Source organism: Lolium rigidum, chromosome 7, assembly GCF_022539505.1.
Source record: "Lolium rigidum isolate FL_2022 chromosome 7, APGP_CSIRO_Lrig_0.1, whole genome shotgun sequence".
NCBI classification, from domain to species: Eukaryota; Viridiplantae; Streptophyta; class Magnoliopsida; order Poales; family Poaceae; genus Lolium; species Lolium rigidum.
The window spans coordinates 129905188-129930316 of record NC_061514.1 but is presented as its reverse complement, the minus strand read 5'-3'; the positions used below and the strand labels follow the sequence as shown (position 1 = coordinate 129930316).

The window sequence follows — 25129 nt, the reverse complement described above, 5'->3', positions numbered from 1 at the left end:
TCTGCTGCTGCTAGATGCGTCCATGCCTCCCCATCGCAGCTGTTTTGTTCAGCTCCGGAGGTGGCGGTGCTCACGAGCGTTCGTGCCCGATGGCGCTTATTGACCACTTGGCGCGCCGCGTGTCAGGTACCGGCCACCGTCGGTGATAACTGACTGGTGAGAACTGAGAGCCTGCGCACATGCCGGGGATCGAGCTCGTTTGTGCTACGTGGAGGTTCTGATCAACGCAAGGTCTTCCTTGATCCTGCCTAGCTAGCTTCGAGTTTGAGACGAGCTCCTCTCTTCAGTCTTCACCATTCCCCCACGAAGCCACGAACCACGAAAGCTATTTGTCCCTGGTACTTTGCACAATAAACAAAACCAACGGCAACTACTCTGGCGAATCTTGGTAGTAACACGTTCCTGACGAGCGACCGCTAGAACACTTAAGAGAAATCGCACTGTACCCACGAGGTACGATTTAGTTAAGTTCCTGAGCTACATCTTACAACAAGATCAGAGTGGCGCAGCGGAAGCGTGGTGGGCCCATAACCCACAGGTCCCAGGATCGAAACCTGGCTCTGATATTATTTTTTTGAGATTTTGATAAAATTTTATTTTCTCTTTCTTTTTAACTACTCGATCGATGTCTTCATTCTTTGCTGAGGCCTGACATCAATATCGTTGTCTGTTCTTTTGCTGTTGTTCATGCACATAAATACTGGCAGACCATTCCTCACAACGGTATTGTCAAGAAACCCAACAAAAAAACGTTAAAGAAAACTCAGAACTCATGTAGAACTCTGTTTTTTAAAAAAAAAAATCTTATCTGATGCGTTCACTTTCAGTAAGTGAAACATCCAGCATTTTCAGCTCCGTAATCCATAATACATGAACCGCCGAAGTGCCTCAAACAGAAATATGATCCACGTTCCTCGTTCTCAACACACAAGTTTCAGAAAACGGGAGTCTCCGAAACTATAGGAGAATTTGTATTTCAGCAACATAAGTTGGCAATACAACGGTTCCATAAGGGAAATCGCCAAAAATGGAGAGGAAATTACAGTTACAAGCTCCAGCCTAATAGGAGGGCGTGTGAGAAATCTTGTAGGTAAGCAGCACAAGTACGGCCACCGTTGTGGCAAAGCTTACGGCCAAGCCACCCCAAAGAATCCTGTCAATGTTTAGCGCTCTCCTAGCAATTACATTTGGCTGCTGATCCTTCGCTATCGGTGTTGCTGTATCAACTTCACTTGTTTTTACTGTCCCCTCCACATTTCTTCTCACAAGGGTAGGCTGAGGTGTTTCCTGACGAGCAGCTTCACCACGATTTGTGGGTGCAACAGATGGAGGGCTACATTGCTGTGCTGCGCTTTCTGCACCTGAGCATGCACAGGAATCGCAGGTTTTTGTAGTACAAGTGGCTTCCTCCACGTGATTTTGGCTGTTTTCTTGCCGCACTTCAGCACAGTTTTGCTTAAGTGATGCTTCATTTACTGCAACAGATCCTTCTATCACTTCACCAAACACAGACCATCTTCCAACAGATGTGATCTTCGCATCTGCTGATGTTCCTAACATACTATCTGGAGCGATGACAAGGACCTGGATATAACCTTTGGTATGTCCAACCTGTGCAAAAAGAGGTAATACAAGAAAAGTTTGACCAAGTATAAATTTGGCATCTGACATGAACAGTATAGATTATCGACATTCAGTGTCTGCTATTGCACTTACCAAATGAACACCATCAGTGGCTATTTCAGTGATCCATATCCTCTCCACTCTGCCTTTCAATCCTTCGTATGGTGAAAAAGCTTCGAAAACTGAGGTCAATTCACGACTCCGCTTCTTCACTTCAATGCTAGGCACTTTCTTCATCCTAGCAGCAGGTGTTCCTACAGAAACAACATTGTAGCTGTAGGTAAAGGAAAAAATACTGATGATTGGTTGACCTTAACATGGCATTTGGAAGAACAAGATACCTGGTCTGGGGTAAAACTGTGATATGTGAACTTGAGGTAACTGATATTCCTTCACAAGGCTAACAGTTTGAGCAAAATCTTCATCAGTCTCGCCTGAAAACAGCATAAGATAGGGTTCAGAACAAATTGTTAGCAACCTTATTCTATATAGAACTCAGTTCATATGCATGGCCATAAGCTATTTGATAACTATCAAAAAAAAAAAGACCGAATAACTGAACCGAATGCTTGCTACCATACCAGGGAAGCCACAAATAATATCTGTGGCGATTTGCATGCCAGGGACAAGCTCACACAGAGTGTCAACAACCATCCTGAACTCACTGACAGTGTATTCACGATTCATTGCCTGAGATGTGCAATCATACAAATAGTAAAAAATAAATAACATTTTCTCGTCTGCATAGGTGACTGCTACTATTAAGAAAATTGGAAGTTCAAGCATACCTTCAAAACAGCATCACTTCCTGACTGCACAGGAACGTGAAGGAAAGTATAAACACAAGGATGGCACAAAACACTAGCTATCTCATTCAAATGCTCCAGAATGAAAGGGGGATTTGTCATGCCGATGCGAAGCATTGTGCTTCTGTCCGCAGGAAGCTCGGCAACAATTGCATTTAAGAGATTTGGAAGATTTGTACCGATATCCCTGCCTAGAAAAATACAATATCAGCGATGCAACATAGTGCTACCATAGAATATATGAGATTATCACTCAGTATATCTATAATAATCTTGATCTAAGATTACCATAAGCACCAGTATCTTCACTGCTTAACCATATCTCCCGAACACCTTCCGAGACAACAATTTTCACACGATCTACCTATGGTGAATTGGAAAAACAAATTGCTTAAAAAATCAGTAGAAGCAATATTTTCGTCCATGATAGAAAGTACACTAACCAAGCTGTCTGTAGTATAACTTCCCAGATGACCACGGGCATGCTTTGTCTTGCAGTAAGTACAAGCACCTAAACACCCAACATTTATGGGAAGAATCTCGATAAATTTATTCTTTCGAACCTGTAAATGTAGCTATTATCAGTCATTGGGCTTAACATAAAAATTTACCAATGTGCCACAACAACCAGTTGACAAGATGTGCGATGTATAGATTTTACCTTAGGTAAATCAAGAGATGGCAGTGTTTTCCGACTCAACAGACGAACCTCGTGCCCTTTTAAGGTTTCCTCAACTACTTCAACAACCCGATCTATCTGCTGCACTCCTATTATACTAATACCTTCAAGCTCCTTCAGATCCCGGCTTCCTTGCGGTACACAGCCAGCTACAACCAGTGGCTTGTTTGCACTCTTGCATTTTGATATGAGAGTTGTCATGGCAGATTGACTTGGATTTTTGACAGTGCATCTGGAACGATAAAAGTACGTGTCAAGATTTATCCATACACATCAGCAACACATTTTACCATCAGGCTAGGCAACACAATAGCATGTAACTAAAAATGCAAAAATCAGATAGAAATGAATTCGGTACCAAGAAGGCAATGGTATGCAGTTCACTGAATTTTCTAGCACAAGGAAATAGCTAGTTTTTTGTACTGCAAATGCAGACCAGTTTGAAACTGCCTGTCCAGCTAAACCAGTTAGTGCATACTTTCAAGAACATCCAGTCAACCAGTGCCCAGTGGTAGCAGATGGAAAAAGGAAATAACTATACAAGACACTACAACCGTACGTGTTAATTAGCCACAAATCAGCTCCTTCAGGCTCTTCAGTGATTGCGTATCCAAATGCCGAAAGCTGCCCCGACATGTATTCACTGTCACTCTGCAGTGTAGAGAAGAGCAGAGGTTACAAATTAGCAACGGCAAAGCCATTAGTTCCTAGCTTTAGCACCAGGAACGTGCCACTAAGCCGACAAATCAGGTGCTAAGCACTACTCAAGTACAAAATAATCGTATCAGCTGTTCAACCAATTACTATCAGCCAGACTCTTGGAGAATTGTTTACTTAAACCGTGGAAATTACAGGATGCTAAGTAATCATATAGCACTTCATATGAGCTAATTACTTCGGAAGCTTGCTTAAAAAGTATCAATGACCAGAAGAACTGCTAAGCAGAGAGCAGTGCGGAGGAAGCTTGCCTGGTTATGCGAGCACCCGAATGTCTTCACATATATCGTCTGCAACACAAACACCACAGGAACCAGCAATCCAATCAGACTAAGCATGAGGCGATGGCAATACGTCAACGCATACATGGAGCATGTTAACAAAGGATCGCCGGATGGCGGTCGCGGTACCTGCGTGCCTGGGATCCGGGCATCGGGCTGGGGCTGCGTCTGCGCGAGCCTGGACGACCTGCGCTTGGGCTTGACGGCGACAGTGGAAAGGGGGAGGCGGAGGCCGGGAGGCGCTCCGCCGTCGGAAAACCCGGCCGGCCCCAGCACGTCCTCGATGTCCTCCATCCCCGGCGGCGGAGTAGCTCCAGTCGTGCGGGGCGGTGGCTTGGTTCCAAGTTCCAGGTAGGGTTCTGCGGGGACAGTGGACGGCGGCGAACCGAGCGGCCGCGGAGCGAGAGATGGCCGGTGAGTGGGCCTTTGAGATGGGCTTTGTTCTAAATATATCGAACTGAGTTTTAGTTTTAGAGACAACTGCGCTCTACCATTTTTAAGTGCACATGTGGTTTGAAGAAGACACCCTTATTTTTTGACATTTGCTCAAACACACTGCCTAATTGTGTTTTTGCCGGTTACTATTACAATTTTGTGACATATTTGCCAGAACACACCACCTAACTAAAAATGGAAAGTTTTGCACTTTTGCGTGGGATGACTGGTTTTGAAGACAAAGGGCAAAACTTTCCGTTTTCGGCCAGGTGGTGTGTTCTAGCAAATATGCCACAAAATTATAATGGTACCTGGCAAAGACATAATCGAGTGGTGTGTTTCAGCTAATGCCAAAAAATAACAGTGTCCTATAGCAAATTTTCCCTTTGAAGAACTAGAAAAAGAATTAGAACTACCCCTGACCATAAATATATGTTGAAAGTTTGACTAAATTTAGATGTATCTAGACACTCTTTAGTATATAGATACATTCCTCTGCCGAGTTCAAAAACAATTTTCGGATGCAATGCGTTGAGGCTCCCAGCATGATGATAATGTTGGAGATGATTCTGAGCCTGCCAAATGGGAGGAAATTGTTGACTTGTATGCTTCTCTGGGATTGGTGGACTAATCGTAACAAGCTAAATGCGGGAGAGTTGGGCATGTCGGTGATGCAAATGGGCCATACGATTCAAAATCATGTGATTGAGGAAATGACCGAGCCTCGCCAGGTGAAAATCAATTTCGATGCAGCCTTCTGGGAATCGACATAGAAAGGAGCTTGGGGTTTTGTGGTAAGAAATGAGAATGAGGATTTTGTTAATTGCTGCTGCAGCAGGAACTGAGACACCTGCACAGTGCCCTCCAAGCTGAAGAGGAGGCATGTGTCGCTGCTATTGAGAGAGCCGAGGCTCTTGGCCTAAATAGGACCGTGTTCGAATCAGGATGCCAAGTGTTGGTGAGCGCCCTTAACTCTAACAACCATGACATGTCCGAGATTGGTGTGTTATTGCGAGAAGCGAGGAGTAGATGTGTTGTTTCCTTTCAGTCATCTAGTTTTACTGTTTTCTGACGAGTTTGTAATAAGGTTGCCCATTCTTTTACTCAGTTGGGATCGAAGATGGAGGATGAGTGTATTGGTTGGGCTGATGAGGCACCAGACTTTGTATCTTCTTTAGTTGCTAGCGAATCTACTGAGCACTCTGGTTAATGAAAACCATGTTACCATGTTAAAATAAAGTTCAAAAACAATTAAAATTTCACGGGGGAGGAAATCACAATGGCACCAATAACCAATATCTTTTGTTTATTAAACATCGACGATGGATTAATAGATTCTCTCTCACGCACACGTCATCTCATTAGTCTGCTGCTCGACATCTACCACTTGTCGCATGATCCCCATCTTTTTCTCCCGACTCGCTGGTTTGGTATCATACTATCATCCTTGTTCATGGGATGGGAGGTCGCCAGCTTTGGCTTCTTATTATTCATGTAAGATGAGATAGGTTGATTAGTTGTTCACTTGTTTTAACTGTGGCGTGAGAGAGAGCTACCTTGCGTGAGAGAGTTATATCGTGAGAGACAGGTTTATCGCAGAAACTCTCCTACACGTTGACTATATCCACAAGGGTGCACTCTCATTGGTGGGCCCATATAGGTCCCTCGTTATCCCATCTCCTCCTACCTCTCACACGATCGCACTTGGTCGATTTCCCAATTTCTTCGTGCACATCGCCAGGAGACAAGAAGACAGAGGGAACCCATGATGGTTGTGCATTTCATCGTCGCCTTCTTCGCCGCGGCTAACCGAGGAGTTGTTGACTCATGTGATGTGGACGGTGGAGAAGGCGACATCGAACCTAGAACGAGCCGCTAGCGAGCACTAGACTTGTGAAAGGAGGGTGCGGGCCGAAATAATACTAGAGAAGAATAAGGTGATGATGGCAGCGGTGCAGCGAAGGTCCGGATGAGGAAGATCTTTGTGAAAGATAGGGTGGTTGCGGGCGACAGTGGCAGATGGTCCGACCAGCTGTGGGTGGAGGAGAGGAGCTGATTTTCGAGTGTGGCGGCGACACTTCTTCTTCATCATCTCGGGCACGGGCAAGCGGTGTATTCACAAATGTTTTGAAAAAACAAAATCAGCCATTAATGTATCAAAAATGCTATTCACTAGAAGTTTTTAAAATAGTGCATCTAGTTTTTCAAATTTTAAACTTCAAGTAGTAATATACTTTGTGTTGACTCGAGCCTACTATTTTTTCCATGATTTTCATCAAAATAATTTTGACTTCGGGCTGAGGCTTCAAGAGCACGCTAGCACACCAAACTAAACCTTCGCCTCATCCAATTTTTGAGCTCACCGTCACCGGGCGTCCCACACCGCTTTGCACCGGCAAAGCGCGATACCCAAAGCCAACGCAGCTCCATGACACGTACATTCCACGCGTGTCACACCGGCGTCGCGCGCGTCACCGCATCTAGCACCAGCTCTCCACGTGTTCTGCCTTCGCCTCGTCTTCCTGCTTCTACAAACATCCGAAGCCCGCCGCCGCGCGCGGATTTAAGCGGCTCCGGCAGTGGCTTGATGCTACACTTGTTCGAACTTATCAGCTCAGTCTCACTCATCCTGCACACTCTCAATGCGACATCTCATCATGATCAACGTCGTAGCCGTATGCCTCGTCCTCTCCACCCTGGCCGCCGCCGGCGTCTGGTCGCCCGCGCCTCCGGCCCCGGCGGTGCAGCAGCAGCAAGCTGAGCACGTCCTGCGGGAGGGCCGCCGCGTTGTCATCGTCGAGTACGAGCGCGAGCTCCCGCACACTCCCGGCCACGGCGCCGCCAAGGAGACGCGGGTCCTGTACCCTCACGGCGCCCGCGACGGCGGCGAGGCCGAGGACGGCTCGCTGTCGGACAAGGCCAGGGAAGCGGTCTCTGAAGCGGCGGACAAGGCGTCCGGCGTGGCAGAGGAGGGCAAGGAGAAGCTGTACAATGCCAAGGAGAGCACCACGGGCAAGGTGTTCGGCGCGGTGAGGCGCTGCAAGGACAGGCTCTGCGGCGCGGCCAAGGGGGCGGAGGACGGAGCCTCGCGCGTCAAGGAGGGCGCCGAGGACGCGGTGAGAGGCGCCGGCGAGACGCTGTCCGGTGCCAAGGACAGGGCCGAGGACACGGTGCTCGACGCTGCGTCCGGGGCGAAGGAAGCCGCGGCTACTGCCAGGGACAAGGTCGCCGGAGCAGCCGGCGAAGCGAAGGAGAAGGCGGCGCACATCAAGGATGGAGCGGCTGGAACCGTGAGGAATGCCAAGCACAAGGTGTCTGAAGCAGCTGGCGAAGCCAAGGAGAAGGCGTCGCAGGTGAAGGACAAAGCAGCTGAAACAGTGACGAATGCCAAGGGCAAGGTCTCTGAAGCGGCCGGTGAGGCCAAGGAGAAGGCGTCGCAGGTGAAGGACAAAGCAGCTGCAACCGCGACGAGTGCCAAGGGCAAGGTCTCTGAAGCGGCCGGTGAAGCCAAGGAGAAGGCGTCGCACGTCAAGGACAAGGCAGCCGACACGGTGACCAGCGCCAAGGGCAAGGTCTCTGAAGCCGCCAAGAACGCCAAGGACAAGGCCTCCGACATCGCGGAGCGCGCCGAGGATTACGCGGAGGACGCCGCGGAGAGCGCGGCCGAGAAGGTGGCGCGGGCCGAGGAGGTGGCCAAGGCGAAGGCCGGCGAGGTGAGCAAGAACCTGACGGACATCCTGAGGCGGGCACGGGAGGTGGCGTCCGACGCGGGCGCGTACCTCCTCGGCGCGCCCATGGAGGCCGCGCGCACCGCGATGGCGATGATGCACCTGCTCGGGTTCGCCATTGCCTACGGCACGTGCGTGTGGGTTACGTTCGTGTCGAGCCACGTCCTGGCCGCGGCGCTGCCCAGGCAGCAGCTCGGCGTGGTGCAGAGCAAGCTGTACCCGGTGTACTTCCGCGCCATGGCCTACTGCATCGGCCTGGCGCTCGCGGCGCACGTGCTCGGCCGGGAGCGCGGCTCCTTCGCTGCGCGCGCCCAGAGCTTCAACCTGCTCAGCGCCCTCGGACTCGTGCTCGCCAACATGCTGCTCCTCGAGCCCAAAGCCACCAAGGTAACGGACATGCTGCTTCTCGAGCCCGAAGACCATTACTCGTGTAATTTATCGTGCAGTTCGTTGCAAATCATCTTTTCTCATTCATGCTCGTTTTCTTCGCAGGTTATGTTCGAGAGGATGAAGGTTGAGAAGGAAGAAGGCCGAGGAAGGGACATGGCCGACATCATCGACCCGCCGGCCGTCACCGTGGCAACGGCCGCCACGACGACCACGACAACCACACCCACGGCAGCAGGAGCCCGTATCCCGGTGGACGGCACGGCGACTGTCAGGGCGGCGAAGACCACGACCACGAAGTCGCCGGTGACGGCCCCCGACGCGGAGATGGCCAAGAGCAAGGTGGTGAGCCTGAGCAAGCGGTTGAAGCAGCTCAACGGCTACTCGTCTCTGTGCAACGTGCTGTCACTGATGGCCCTCACCTGGCACCTCGTTCACCTGGCTCGCCGCCTGCAGATGAGCACCGCCTGCTAGGCTCAAAAGGGCATTCGTCTCTGCTATGTTTCTAGTCGTAGGTGACATGACACGTGTTGTGGTTTGTCATATGGTTTAGAGTGTGTTTAAGCAGCTACTTTGTAGATTTAGGCTTCTTGTTCCGTCGGTGTACCTAGGATGTTATCTGAATGATGTTAGCATGTCTGATACGTGCGTGTAATGTAATTCCTCGTCTGTTTCGTAGTAAGCTTGAATGTTATCTGAATGTTGTTAGCATGTCTGATGTTATCTGAACAATTAGGCTTTGTTCGGTTCTCCGGCTTCTCCGGGCGCGCCGGTTTCTCGCGATCTCCAGTCCATCACCGGATCACCCTAAGCCATTCCACTCTTCTAACCTCTTCTACGTCCTGTAATCCCTTCCAAATATTTTGTTCGGTTACACCAGCATGGCTTGTTGGAGAAATCCCTTAGCTCCAAATCAGATTAGCCAAAATCTCTACGAAGTCAACATTTATATCTAGTCTGCAGGTATTGTACACCTGCCACCCTTGCGGATCATGCTTTTCTTTGCCGATCATGCAATTTAACAGATACAATGTCAAGAAATGATACGTACAAAAGAGATGCTTTTCTTTGCCGATCATGCAATTTGACAGATACAATGTCAAAAAAGAAGAAGATGAAACAGTTTCTAACCAACCACTAGACCATTGTCATCACAATGTCAGGAAATGATATATACAAAAAAAAAAAAAAAAAGTAGAGACAACAGAACATATGCCACCAAGACAACAAGCTAGAATTTAGTGTCTCCTTCAAGTTATGCACAACAGAGCATATATGGCACGGGAGCATATGCTCCCTATTTCATCTTACACACATTTTGATTTTTTTTAAATTGAAACAAAAAATCCACACGTGCTACACGCTCACAAAGTCGTTTCATAAAAAATCAACTTATCATGTGACATGTGTGAAAAAGAAAAAATTCAGTGCTAAGATAAAATTTCTCTTTTTACATAGATCACAAAAAATATATTTTTTCCATGACACTTGACGATATATCATGGAGATGTACATGTAGAATTTTCGATCAAAATTTTTCAACACTTTCGAAATATGATTTCTTGGTAGAGGGAGCATACGCACCCTGGAGCATAATTGAATTTCCGCAAAACAACAAGCTATAGAATTTAGTGTCTCCTTAAAGTTACGGCTGCCACAATTAGCCAGCGGACCGCCCTTCACCACCATCTCCTTCTTCACGGAGTAGAAGTACTTGAAGAGTTCCAGTTCTAACCGGATCTTCAAATGACCTTCACAGAGCGTTACAAAGTTAGAGATCACGGTGATGGAGTGGGACGGATTGTTGTGAAGCTGAAGACGGTATCTTGTCAGCAGCACGGCGAAATCGCCTAGTTCCACCAAAGCTTTTGTGACCACCCTCTCTTCATCTTGAGGAGCAAGCATGGTTGCATAGGTCATGACCCTGCCAAGTTTTGGGCTTGACAAAGCCCTCAGTTTCCAGATCCTCCACATCCCTTTTTGACAAGCTGCAATGCCACCATTGACCCTTCACCTCCCCATTCACAGTTTCTAGCTTTGGATTTTTTTGTGACCTCCTCTACCTTATTTTGCATCTTGGCTTCCTCTTATTTGGAATCTTCCGCCTGCCTTTGGCCCTCAAGGATAGTTCTTTTGAAAGAGGCATGATCAGAAGCACGAACCAGGATCATAGGAATGATGGCCGGAGCCACAACCAAGATTGGAGGCACATCCAAAGGATCTGATAGCGAGAGAGACGACGAAGATGTGTCTGCAATAAATGGCGCATTTGTTGTCCTTATAGTGAATTATAGCAACATGTAGGACAAAAAAATCTAAATAGCGCACTCTGATTACCCATGATCTATCTAAGAGTAATATTGTAATGGAGATATGGTTTCAGTAATGTACCCTCGTAGAACGAAAGCGGTTAACGGTCCGCTAGAACATGGTTGATCTAGTCGTACTCGTCGTCGACCTCGGGGGTCGTGTTCAATCTCCTCGTATGATGTCGAGTGACGCAACTGCCACACCTCATAGGTTTCGCACACGTAAGGTGTCCAACGTACTGGGTGGATCCGGATCCGTTCCAGCAGAGTTGCAGAAGTAAATCTTCTGGATCCGGATCCCAGCAACGCTCCCGCGTACTGGGTGGGGTTGTCTCCCTCCGGCGCAGCTCTTCAAGGAACCGCGCGGAAGAGAAAACTAAAGAAAGATTTCTCAATTTAATTGTGTATTTTCCTCCCTCCACCTGTCCACTATATATATGGGGAAGGGAGGGGTAGGGTACATGGCTTGGCAAAATGGGACAAAAGAGGGGAGAGGAGGTGGTGCGTCCATCCAACCCGCCTTGGGCCGCCACTCACCACTACCCACTTGGCTTGGTCGGCCCGGCTCCCCTTCATTGGCCTCCATTTCTGGTGAGGCCCATTTAGGGCGTGGAACCTTTTATTATTAAATAAATCATTAAATTTAATATTAATCCACTTAATTAATATATAATACATATTATTTAATTCGCAATGATTTGATACACCTCCCTAACCACTCCGAACACCCTTCGGATACTCCCGGAACCCTTTCTAGCTTTCTCTCTCTAATTTCCGATGAACCCAAAACTATATTAAGTTTCTTTGAACCCTGAAGTGTGTTACCCTACAGTTCGTGAATAGACCTGATCGAGACCTCTCTCCGATCAATGATCACCATGGGGTCTGAGAACCATAGTGATCAATGTGTACTCAACAAAGAGATGATCATCATTTTAACCATTACATTGAGTCCCATTCCTTTTGTTACTTCGATACCGACACTTGTCTGAGATATTGTCATCGGTATCATCATACCTAGTTCGATCTTGTTACCGAAAAGACTATTCAACTTGTTTTGTGTGATTACATCCCCATGCCCTAGTCATACACTCCATAGCTTTATGGATGTAATCTCACTGAGTGGGCCTAGTGTATATTTGAAAGTGCATGGAGCCTCCATGTGTGGTTTTGGTAATTAATGACAATTCCAATGGACTAATGTTTGTATTGAGTCATATGTGCAAGAATTGTCCATAGGCAATGCTTGAGTCATATGTTGGATTCAAGGTTGCAATAATAAGAGAATGAAGAAATGATGTGTAAGTTCAAGATGAGCCACCTCGATAGATCATAGGCTTGAAGCTTTACATTCATATGGTGTTCATAGATATGTGAAGATCCACCGAAGACGGAGCTTTCCCATAGTGGAGTGTGGGGGGGGGGGGATCCGCAAGACCTCATCAAGCAAGCACAATCAAGAAAGGCGTTCCATCTTGTTGTGGTCAAGATCGCCATAATCAAGCTCAAGTGGAATGCGCAAGGTTAAGGTTTGGTCTTGATAGGGTTTTTTCTTACCGGTCTCGTGGTTTAGTTGGGAGACCGGGTTATAAGTTAGTTCCCGCACTATCAAGGGGCTCTTGAGTGAGTAACTCGGTCTTATCATTCAGAGAGAGGTCAAACCTTTGCATCTTTGCATCATATTTCTTGGTTATTATTTCGATCTTATCCATATGGTGTTTTAGAGCTTGTGCGTATTCTCATGACAAGCTCTAGTTCATCAAAAACAGATTCCACATGAAATATTTTTTGCGTTTTCGATATTGGAGTTTTCCCCGGTTCTTTGTATTGAGAGGTTTCACCTCTATATTCATGGAAAAATCTATCCCACGTGTTCTAAGATTTTATCTCCTTGTGGCTTAGCTCTTTTCATCCTCTTTCCAATAAAATTGGGGTCACCTAAATCCGAGTTTCCTAACTCAAGTTGTTGTATTTTCCCTATTGAAGGTGTGACCGATTTAGCTGTGATAGATAGATTAAAACTTTCCCCATTTGATATTATTATCCGTGGTTATAATATTATGTTTCTCTGCATGATCTTGTAGATCTCTCTCTTGTGATTCCAACGAGCCCAAGTTCATCGAAATCAGAGTTCATATGTGAAAATGACGATGTTTTTGGTGTGTGGTGCGCTGCCGGCCGGAGTCGTTCGGCCACGGGCCAGACTTAGTCCGGCCGGATAACTGCGAGCACGAAAGTTGTGCCCGGAATGGTCCGGGGTTGGCCGGACGAGTCCGGCCGGCCGGAGTGGTACGTCCATGGCCGGAAGGTCCGGCTGGGTCTGTTTTTAGGTTTTTCAACGGTTAGATTCCATTTTGGAGGCCATATATAACCCCATTCTTCCCCATTGAGCTGGTTGCTTCTCCTACTCTCTCTTTACTCCATTGTTGACTTTGAGAAGTTTCCTCTCCCTCTAATCCCTCCATGATTATTTCTCATATTTGAGGAAAAGATAGAGGAGATCTAGATCTACATCTTGACCAAACAAATCCCTCTCTTTGTGAGGGTAATCCACTAGATCTAGATCTTGGAGAAATTTGATGTTCCTCCTCCTATTTGTTCTTCCTCTCTTATCCCCCCAATATCTTTTGTATCTTTGTTGGAATTTCAGAGAGAAGGACTTGAGCATCTTCGTGGTGTTCTTGCCATGGCATTTGGTGCATCGATTTGACTTTTCCGTGGTGATACGTGGAGCTGAAAGTTCGTGAAATATTCACTTTGGGAGCTTGTTCCTGGAGCTTTTCCTATTGGGTCTTTGGGCCTTATATGGCTTAGTGGTCTTTGTGGTGTTCTTGGGGACTCCAATGAAGTTGTGGAGATTCTTCAAGGGCAAGACCTTTGTGGCAATTTATTGGGAGCCTCCAATTAAGTTGTGGAGATAGCCCCAAGCATTGTGCGGGTTCGATGACCACCCTAAGGTTCCATAGTGGATAGAGGACATCTCTTTTGGTGGGAATTCTCGAGGAGAATACGATGAGGCCTTCGTGGCGTTTGGAGTGACTTGTCCTCCACACCGCTCCAAAAGGAGAGTAACACTCGCAAGAGTGAGAACTTCGGGATACATTGTTGTCTTCGCGTGACCTTGGTTATCCCTATACCCGAGTTGTTTACTTATGCACTTTACTTTGTGATAGTCTTCGTGCTTGAAGTTATATATCTTGATATCACATAGTAGCTTGTATTGCTTAGCATAAGTTGTTGGTGCACATAGGTGAACCTTAGTTATATAGGTTTTGTGCTTGAAAAATTAAACGATAGTTTTATTCCGCATTTGTTAAGCCATATTCGTAAAAGTTTTAAACCGCCTATTCACCACCACCCCCTCTAGGCGGCATCCGTATCCTTTCAGTTGGTATCAGAGTTCGGTCTCTCATTATAGGTTTTACCGCCTTGAGAGTAAGGATGTCGGCTAGAGATTTAGTGCATGATCACACTTTTATATTCCATGGCACAAATTATGATGTTTGGAAAATTTGCATGCTTAGTCATTTTCGGGCCATTGACTCTCACATGGAGCAAATTGTAGGTATAGGTTTGTCTCCTCCAATGGATTCCCAAAATCTATCTTTAGAGGATGAGAAAAATTTATATCTCAATGCTCGGTCTTATGATGTGATTGTTTATGATTTGAGAAATGTAGATATGTTTGCAATCTTACCTTTCCGGGGCACTCATGATTTATGGACAAAGCTTCAAGAAAAATATGATGTGCCCAATATTATTGAGGATGATATTATTCGTAAAAGTTTTAAACCGCCTATTCAGCCCCCTCTAGGCGGCATCCATGTACTTTTAATATTTTCATCAAATGGATGGACGAATCCCGCTGTTGATACACCTCTACCCATCCCTTCGAAGTACACAACTAGACCTTTATGATCACCCTGTTACGGTGTGACGGTTGATGCAATCAAAGCAACTTCTGGTGACAATGATTATATATGATCTCACGGTCTAAGGATTAGGTTACTATGCTTTCATAAACATCGTAACACTGAACTTTGTTACTTGACCATGTTACAATACTTATATATTATGTAAGTCTATCATATCATTCACCCAATGATATGATCTTATTGTCAAATGACGTGTATGTCCATGAACGGAAAACCTCAATCATCGAATGACCATAATGAGATAGTTCACATACATTTGTTTACGAGAGACCCTTGTTTGTTTACAATACCACATGTATATCAATGTTCCCGATTAATACAATTATATCATGGCACGAAACTATTATGAACAATTGAGATACAATAACGTTTTATTATTTGCCTCTAGGGCACTATCTCCAAAAGTAGGGTCTCACCACCATTGCGAGATATGAAGCTGGGTAACTCGCGTACTCACCATTAACACAATGATCGACAAGCTCCACGGGGATCACATTCCTGACACCTACCTCGTGTTTTCTTTGGGGCCCTAAACTCATGATTAAATCATGTTCGGTTATGTAACATCCCAATCCATGGATGGACGAGGATAACTCTTCGGATTCGTTCCCCTTTTCCCGCTAGCACATCAATCGACTGTCCATATCGGTGAATATACTAGTCTCTTTCGTACTGTGACTCCCCAGAACCGGTACCATGATGATTCCAGCGATCCTGCCGAAATCCGCACGATATCGATTCAGAGACGCCCTCCGACACGACGTGCGCGACGAATCACACACGTGATGCCCGAGGAATTAACACGAGCGATATCATTACAACAGGATTACAATAGAGCCCACAAGATACATATACTACAACAACGACTCCAACGAGTCAAGATACAAATATACAATACAAAGATCCAACTCATACAAAAGATCGAATAAATCCGAGTACGGACAAGATACAAATTGGACTAAGAGTCCCGAAGATAACCAGTGGCGTCCATAACCCTGCCCAGGCCATGCCGGAAGGGTAACCTTGCTAACGTCGTCATCTTGTACCTGTCGAAGTCGGGCCATCGGTTGCCGACAAAAGGGAGGAAGCAAAAGAGAAAGGGAAAAGGCGAGAGTAAGTACCAAGGAACGAACTCCGGCACGTACTTAGCGAGACTATAAATGGCTATGCTCACCGGGCGAGTATATATATATCGCCTGGGGCTATATGGTAGGTTTAGCAGCAGCAAAACTATAACCAATAGAGACACACTACAACATCCGTCTACTCAGATAAGATAAGAGAGCACATAAGATAATAGACAAATACTACACAAACATAACCCAGCCAAATACACATATCCCCTCCAACAATTGCGAAGAGGCAATGTAAAAGGCACTCAACGGTGGACAAGTTTTATTAGGTATCGGTTATAGTAGTGCTATATTACTACGCACAGATTATTAGCAACAAGATAATGGTGTAAGTTGTTCTATGATCAAGCTATACAAATCCAAGTCGTCCATAACCGCGGACACGGCTTATCGATAAGATGTACACCCTGCAGGGGTTGCCCAAATGTAACCATACGCATGCTCGACCCCACTTACTACAGGTGAAGTCTCACAACAAGACCGTTCCCAATGCAAGAGAAAGTTTAATGGGAGCCACCCAACTAAGCTACCCGTGACGAAGTCCGGCCGTACTCCGATACGGACCCAGAGGGTTGCGCCGGCGGCTAGGCGTGCGAACCACACGCTTCGCTAAACGTCCCGCAAGGTACAGTACAGAATATAAACACTCGAAGGCAACAGGAAGTAAACACCAGAAGGCAACATGAAGTAAAGCATGGCATAGGCAAATAAAACCAAGGTTGTGGCTCCCAATTAAACAGACTCGAGGAAAGGTAATGGGTGAGGGCGGGTCCCGATAAACGTCCCCACGTACGGGTAGAGCGCTCAATCTCGGAACAGATAACAAGAACTCGGGTCCTAGGGGACATTAGCAAGTCAAAGTTCTGATGCTTTCGCAAAGGGGCTCACGGATGCCTCTCGCTTACAATTTTAGTTGTTAACAATTAAGTAAAGCATGTGTATCTCCAACAACTGATATAGCAGGTGATAACCTCCCAACAACCCAACATATCCCGATAACAGATCGAGATAAACAACATAACCTAAACACGCCTACGACTCGCAAGTCTCAAACATCAAGCAACGGCTATGGTTAAGGAATGATACATATAGGATTATTATGGTAAACAAGTGGAATAGGACACGTGACTCGATAAAGAAGCGCAACATAAGGATAGCAGTGCGAGGGAGAGAGTAAAATAGGTGAAGAGAGAGGGCTCGCCTGTGAAAAGCTGCAGAAGAACTTGTCGGAGAACTCGTCGTATCTCACATCAACACTTCGTGATCCTATCCGGGAAGAAGCAAATGCTACAACAAACAACGGATGCACCACTTACTACTACGAAAGAAGAATCGGCATGATCATGATATGATATGGATGGCATGGCAACGATGATGCGATGCAACTTATCCAAATTAATCGGAGTCGAAACCCCGGACAAACAAGTTAGGTTGGAGTTGCAGTTTTCTACCGACAAATTTAAGTGTTGATTAGCATGGCACGACATGGCAAGGGTGAGCTACACAAAATTAAATGGAACCGGGATAAGAGAGAAACAGTCCCGCACAATTCCATATTTAATTAGGTGATTCGCTATTTACCTGAACCCATGAGATATGCGATGCAACATGTATGGTAATGCACAAGTTATAGATGACATATTTATAAAATAGGGATAGGCTTAGGATGGGGTCTCACGGCATCGGATCGGAGAGCGGACGTCGTATTGAAGAGGAAGAGGAAGAGGATGAAAATGGGGTCTCGATCTTCGGGTCCGTGAAGATGAACTTGAAGATCCAAGACGAAGGTATTCGGTCTCGGGTTCGGAGAGCGTGAAGAAGATCTTGAATCACAACACCACACCATATCCACAAGCATCGCAGCAACAGAAACCCCCCGAGTGATAGTAGCATCGTTGTCACTCCACACATAGCACCAACATCAGCACATCACCAACTTCAACACGGCAGCACCAGCATTACTTTCACAGATAGATCCCCAGCATTCCATGTCTCGCGGCAACGCAACCAAACGAGCAGCGACACCAAAGAAAACAGTATGGAAACGGTCCCAGGGAGATGGCGGTGTGCGTGCAGGATGATGGTGGCGAGGCAGCGAAGGAGGAAGGGACCGGCGGGGCTCGATGAGGCCAGCGCTGGACCGTGCGCGGAGAGGCGACCGTCGGGGGATATCCAACGGCGAAGTCCTGGCTACGAGGAACCGCGGGACCAAGCAGGGGAAGAGGAGGCGCGCACGGCTGCGCGCGTGGCTGAGGCGGCGCCGGAATTGGTCGACGGGGTCTTCAGCGAGGAGAAGGAGGCGAGGCCGACGGGCGCGCGGGCCTGAGCGGCGAGGTGCAGCGCGGGCGCGCGGCGGCCAGAGGAGGTGGACGAGCTCGGGAGGCGAGGGAGGTGGCCGGCGGCGGCTGCGTGGAGGAGGTCGAGCGGAGAGGAGGCGCCCAGGGTCGGGAGCGAGGCCGCTCGGGATCGACCTCGCTCGCTCGGGTCGGGAGAGACGAGAGGAAAAGAGAGAGAGGGGAGGTGGAGGGACCTGGACGCGGAAAAGAAAGGCGAAGGGTTTTTTGTGCAAAAGGGGCAGGGCGGCGGCGGGGGTGTGGAACTGCAAAATCGCCAGGAGAAGGCCGGTGGGAGGAGCTAGGGTTTTGGTGGGGAGGTGGCTTAGGTGGGCTAGGTTGACCGGCTGGGCCTTGGATGGGCCTGGCCGGTTGGGGAGTCTCTTCCCTTTTTTTTATTCTTTAAAACAGTTTTATGTTTTTATTTTCTGGTTGTTTTAAGCCATTTTAAAAATAGTTTTAGGACCACATAAATACCAGAAAAATATAGTTTTTAGTTTGGGGAGTAAAGAGGGAGTAATTTGACAATAAAATAATGTTTTATAAAATAATTTTGCGAACAAAGATATGCATGATGCATATGATGATGCACAAATAGAAAAGAACAGACAAATCTAATAGGGTGCTACCCGGGGCCGTTACACGTACGGAAACACCTGAATCACCCAAAACACACGCTAATCCTAGCACAAGTAGCATGGTTCAAGACGTCCTATGACCCTTTTGGCTACATCGAGATCATGCATGTTTAAGGAAACCCTAGCAATTTTTTGAAGTTTTTGAACTTCTTTTTTAAAACACAATCTTGTAATGTTTTAAAGTCAGCTGACAAAACCCTAGACCTAAAAATATCAATGAAGATTCTCCCATAATTGCAATTTAAGCCACCCACGCAAGGGAAAAAGAACAGGCTTTTAAGTCATAGACAACGACGTTAGGATGGGGCTCTCGCGACCCTGATGGCGTGTATTTCACACGTTCGTTGGGCAACCCCAAGAGGAAGGTATGATGCGCACAGCAGCAAGTTTTCCCTCAGAAAGAAACCAAGGTTTATCGAACCAGGAGGAGCCAAGAAGCACGTTGAAGGTTGATGGCGGCGGGATGTAGTGCGGCGCAACACCGGGGATTCGGCGCCAACGTGGAACTCGCACAACACAACCAAAGTACTTTGCCCCAACGAAACAGTGAGGTTGTCAATCTCACCGGCTTGCATGTAACAAAGGATTAACCGGATTGTGTGGAAGATGATTGTTTGCAGAGAAAACAGTAAAACAAGTATTGCAGCAGATTTGTATTTCAGTATTAAAGAATGGACCGGGGTCCACAGTTCACTAGAGGTGTCTCTCCCATAAGATAAAAGCATGTTGGGTGAACAAATTACAGTCGGGCAATTGACAAATAGAGAGGCATAACAATGCACATACATGTCATGATAAGTACAGTGAGATTTAATTGGGCATTACGACAAAGTACATAGACCGCCATCCAAGCTGCATCTATGCCTAAAAAGTCCACCTTCGAGTTATCGTCCGAACCCCTTCCGGTATTAAGTTGCAAAGCAACAGACAATTGCATTAAGTATGGTGCGTAATGTAATCAATAACTACATCCTCAAACATAGCATCAATGTTTTATCCCTAGTGGCAACGACACAACACAACCTTAGAACTTTCATCGTCATCGTCCCGGTGTCAATGCGGGCATGAACCCACTATCGAGCATAAATACTCCCTCTTGGAGTTACTAGCATCAACTTGGCCGAGCCTCTACTAATAACGGAGAGCATGCAAGATCATAAACAACACATATGCAATAACTTGATAATTAACATAACATGGTATTCTCTATCCATCGGATCCCGACAAACACAACATAGAGTATTACAGATAGATGATCTTGATCATGTTAGGCAGCTCACAAGATCCAACAATGAAGCACAATGAGGAGAAGACAACCATCTAGCTACTGCTATGGACCCATAGTACAGGGGTGAACTACCCACTCATCACTCCGGAGCGACCATGGCGGTGTAGAGTCCTCCGGGAGATGAATCCCCTCTCCGGCGGAGTGCGGAGGAGATCTCCCGAATCCCCGAGATGGGATCGGCGGCGGCGGCGTCTCGGTAAGGTTTTCCGTATCGTGGTTTTTCGCATCGGGGGTTTCACGGCGGAGGCTTTAAGTAGGCGGAAGGGCAGAGTTGGGGGCCGACGAGGGCCCACACCACGGGCGGCACGGGCCCCCCTTGGCCGCGCCGCCATGTGGTCCGGCCACCTCGTGGCCCCACTTCGTATGCTCTTCGGTCTTCCGGAAGGTTCGTGGCGAAATAGGCCCTCGGGTCTTGATTTCGTCCAATTCCGAGAATATTTCGTTACTAGGATTTACGAAACCAAAAACAGCGACAAGAAGTGGCACTTCGGCATCTTGTTAATAGGTTAGTTCCAGAAAATGCACGAATATGACATAAAGTGTGCATAAAACATGTAGGTATCATCAATAATATGGCATAGAACATAAGAAATTATCGATACGTTGGAGACGTATCAAGCATCCCCAAGCTTAGTTACTGCTCGTCCCGAGCGAGTAAAACGATAACAAAGATAATTTACGAAGTGACATGCCATCATAACCTTGATCATACTATTTGTAAACATATGTAGTGGATGCAGCTATCAAAACAATGGTAATGACATGAGTAAACAAGTGAATCATAAAGCAAAGACTTTTCATGAATAGTACTTCAAGACAAGTATTAATAAGTCTTGCATAAGAGTTAACTCATAAAGCAATAAATCAAAGTAAAGGCATTGAAGCAACACAAAGAAAGATTAAGTTTCAGCGGTTGCTTTCAACTTGTAACATGTATATCTCATGGATAATTGTCAACATAGAGTAATATAACAAGTACAATATGCAAGTATGTAGGAATCAATGCACAGTTCACACAAGTGTTTGCTTCTTGAGGTGGAAAGAGATAGGTGAACTGACTCAACATAAAAGTAAAGAGAATGGTCCTTCAAAGAGGAAAGCATTGATTGCTATATTTGTGCTAGAGCTTTTATTTTTAAAACATGAAACAATTTTGTCAACGGTAATAATAAAGCATATGAGTTATGTAAATTATATCTTACAAGTTGCAAGCCTCATGCATAGTATACTAATAGTGCCCGCACCTTGTCCTAATTAGCTTGGACTACTGGGATCTTTGCAATGCACATGTTTTAACCAAGTGTCACAATGGGGTACCTCCATGCCGCCTGTACAAAAGGTCTAAGGAGAAAGCTCGCATTTTGGATTTCTCGCTTTTGATTATTCTTAACTTAGACATCCATACCGGGACAACATGGACAACAGATAATGGACTCCTCTTTAATTCATAAGCATGTGGCAACAATTATTATTCTCATATGAGATTGAGGATATATGTCCAAAACTGAAACTTCCACCATGAATCATGGCTTTAGTTAGCGGCCCAATGCTCTTCTCTAACAATATGCATGCTCCAACCATTAACGTGGTAGATCTCTCTTACTTCAGACAAGACGGACATGCATAGCAACTCACATGATATTCAACAAAGAATAGTTGATGGCGTCCCCAGAAGCATGGTTATCGCACAACAAGCAACTTAATAAGAGATAAAGTGCATAAGTACATATTCAATACCACAATAGTTTTTAAGCTATTTGTCCCATGAGCTATATATTGCAAAGGTGAATGATGGAATTTTAAAGGTAGCACTCAAGCAATTTACTTTGGAATGGCGGAGAAATACCATGTAGTAGGTAGGTATGGTGGACACAAATGGCATAGTGGTTGGCTCAAGGATTTTGGATGCATGAGAAGTATTCCCTCTCGATACAAGGTTTAGGCTAGCAAGGTTATTTGAAACAAACACAAGGATGAACGGTGCAGCAAAACTCACATAAAAGACATATTGTAAACATTATAAGACTCTACACCGTCTTCCTTGTTGTTCAAAACTCAATACTAGATATCATCTAGACTCTAGAGAAACCAAATATGCAAACCAAATTAGCAAGCTCTAAGTGTTTCTTCATTAATGGGTGCGAAGTATATGATGCAAGAGCTTAAACATGAGCACAACAATTGCCAAGTATCAAATTATCCAAGACATTTTAGAGTTACTACATGTAGCATTTTCCAATTCCAACCATATAACAATTTAACAAAGAAGAAACTTCGCCATGAATACTATGAGTAGAGCCTAAGGACATACTTGTCCATATGCTACAGAGGAGCGTGTCTCTCTCCCATAAAGTGAATGCTGGATCCATTTTATTCAAACAAAACAAAAACATAAACAAACCGACGCTCCAAGCAAAGTGCATAAGATGTGACGGAATAAAAATATAGTTTCAGGGGAGGAACCTGGTAATGTTGTCGATGAAGAAGGGGATGCCTTGGGCATCCCCAAGCTTAGACGCTTGAGTCTTCTTAGAATATGCAGGGGTGAACCACCGGGGCATCCCCAAGCTTAGAGCTTTCACTCTCCTTGATCATATTGCATCATACTCCTCTCTTGATCCTTGAAAACTTCCTCCACACCAAACTCGAAACAACTCATTAGAGGGTTAGTGCATAATAAAAATTAACATGTTCAGAGGTGACACAATCATTCTTAACACTTCTGGACATTGCATAAAGCTACCTGGACATTAATGGATCAAAGAAATTCATCCAACATAGCAAAAGAGGCAATGCGAAATAAAAGACAGAATCTGTCAAAACAGAACGAGTCCGTAAAGATGGATTTTATTAGGCCACCAGACTTGCTCAAATGAAAATGCTCAAATTGAATGAAAGTTGCGTACATATCTGAGGATCATGCACGTAAATTGGCTTAATTTTCTGAGCTACCTACAGGGAGGTAGACCCAAATTCGTGACGACAAAGAAATCGGAACTGCGCAGTAATCCAAATCTAGTACTTACTTTACTATCAAAGACTTTACTTGGCACAACAAAACTCAAAACTAAGATAAGGAGAGGTTGCTACAGTAGTAAACAACTTCCAAGACTCAAATATAAAACAAAAATACTGTAGTAAAAACATGGGTTGTCTCCCATAAGCGCTTTTCTTTAACGCCTTTCGAGCTAGGCGCGGAAAGTGTAAATCAAGTAACATCAAAAGATGAGGCATCAACATCATAATTTGTTCTAATAATAGAATCATAAGGTAACTTCATTCTCTTTCTAGGGAAGTGTTCCATACCTTTCTTGAGAGGAAATTGATATTTAATATTACCTTCCTTCATATCAATAGTAGCACCAACGGTTCGAAGAAAAGGTCTTCCCAATATAATGGGGCAAGATGCATTGCATTCAATATCCAAGACAACAAAATCAACGGGGACAAGGTTATTGTTAATCATAATATGCACATTATCAACTCTCCCCAAAGGTTTCTTTTTAGCATTATCAGCGAGATTAACATCCGGATAACGAGTTTTTCAATGGTGGCAAGTCAAGCATATCATAGACTTTCTTAGGCATAACGAAATACTTGCACCAAGATCACATAAAGCATTACAATCAAAATCTTTGATTCTCATTTTAATGATGGGCTCCCAACCATCCTCTAGCTTTCTAGGAATAGAAGTTTCAAGTTTTAGTTTCTCTTCTCTAGCTTTTATGAGAGCATTTGTAATATGTTTTGTGAAAGCCAAGTTTATAGCACTAGCATTGGGACTCTTAGCAAGTTTTTGCAAGAACTTTATAACTTCAGAGATGTGGCAATCATCAAAATCTAAATCATTACAATCTAAAGCAATGGGATTATCATCCCCAAGGTTGGAAAAAAATTCAGCAGTTTTATCACAGACAGTTTCAGCAGTTTTAGCAGTTTCAGGTAATTTTGCGCGCTTTGCACTAGGAGTAGAAACATTGCCAACACCAATTATTTTATCATTGATAGTAGGAGGTGCAGCAACATGTGAATCATTAGCATTGCTAGTGGTGGTAATAGTCCAAACTTTAGCTATATTTTCCTCTTTAGCTAGTTTTTCATTTTCTTCTCTATCCCACCTAGCACGCGATCCAGACCATTAATCTTATATTCTCATTAATTCTAACTTGGATGGCATTTGCTGTAGTAACAATTTTATTTTCAATATTCCTATTAGGCATAACTTTCGATTTCAAAAGATCAACATCGGAGGCAAGACTATCAACCTTAGAAGCAAGAATATCAATTTTATTGAGCTTTTCCTCAACAGATTTGTTAAAGGCGAGTTTGTGTACTAATAAATTCTTTAAGCATAGCTTCAAGTCCAGGGGGTGTATTCCTATTATTGTTGTAAGAATTCCCATAAGAATTAGCATAACCGTTACCATTATTATAAGGATATGGCCTATAGTTATTACTAGAATTGTTACGATAAGCATTGTTGTTGAAATTATTATTTTTAATGAAGTTTACATCAACATGTTCTTCTTGGGCAACCAATGAAGCTAATGGAACATTATTAGGATCAACATTAGTCCTATCATTCGCAAGCATAGACATAATAGCATCAACCTTATCATTCAAGGAAGAGGATTCTTCAACGAGAATTTACCTTCTTACCTTGTGGAGCTCTTTCCGTGTGCCATTCAGAGTAATTAATCATCATATTATCAAGAAGCTTTGTTGCTTCACCAAGAGTGATGGACATAAAGGTACCTCCAGCAGCTGAATCCAATAAATTTCGCGAAGAAAAATTTAGTCCCGCATAGAAGGTTTGGATGATCATCCAAGTAGTCGA

At 45.2% G+C, this 25129-nt stretch overlaps 2 protein-coding genes and 1 non-coding gene across 3 annotated transcripts; 2 read left to right on the top strand and 1 right to left on the bottom strand.

The window, feature by feature from the left end:
• The first annotated feature begins 494 nt into the window (after positions 1-494).
• Positions 495-566, top strand: TRNAM-CAU. The gene has a single exon. It is a non-coding gene; the product is annotated as a tRNA-Met (tRNA).
• Positions 567-796: 230 nt separating this feature from the next.
• Positions 797-4439, bottom strand: LOC124677305 (threonylcarbamoyladenosine tRNA methylthiotransferase). Its single transcript, XM_047213309.1, has 11 exons — positions 4236-4439; positions 4077-4115; positions 3668-3759; positions 3091-3340; positions 2873-2992; positions 2718-2793; positions 2412-2620; positions 2205-2313; positions 1965-2057; positions 1717-1877; positions 797-1611 (listed from the first exon to the last, which is right to left on the bottom strand). Exons 1-11 carry the CDS (start codon positions 4398-4400, stop codon positions 1060-1062), a joined length of 1866 nt encoding a protein of 621 aa, XP_047069265.1. The 5' UTR covers positions 4401-4439; the 3' UTR covers positions 797-1059.
• Positions 4440-7183: 2744 nt separating this feature from the next.
• LOC124670700 lies at positions 7184-9130 on the top strand. The gene is made up of 3 exons (XM_047207175.1): positions 7184-7939; positions 8027-8656; positions 8762-9130. Exons 1-3 carry the CDS (start codon positions 7184-7186, stop codon positions 9128-9130), a joined length of 1755 nt encoding a protein of 584 aa, XP_047063131.1.
• The last annotated feature ends 15999 nt before the right edge of the window (positions 9131-25129 follow it).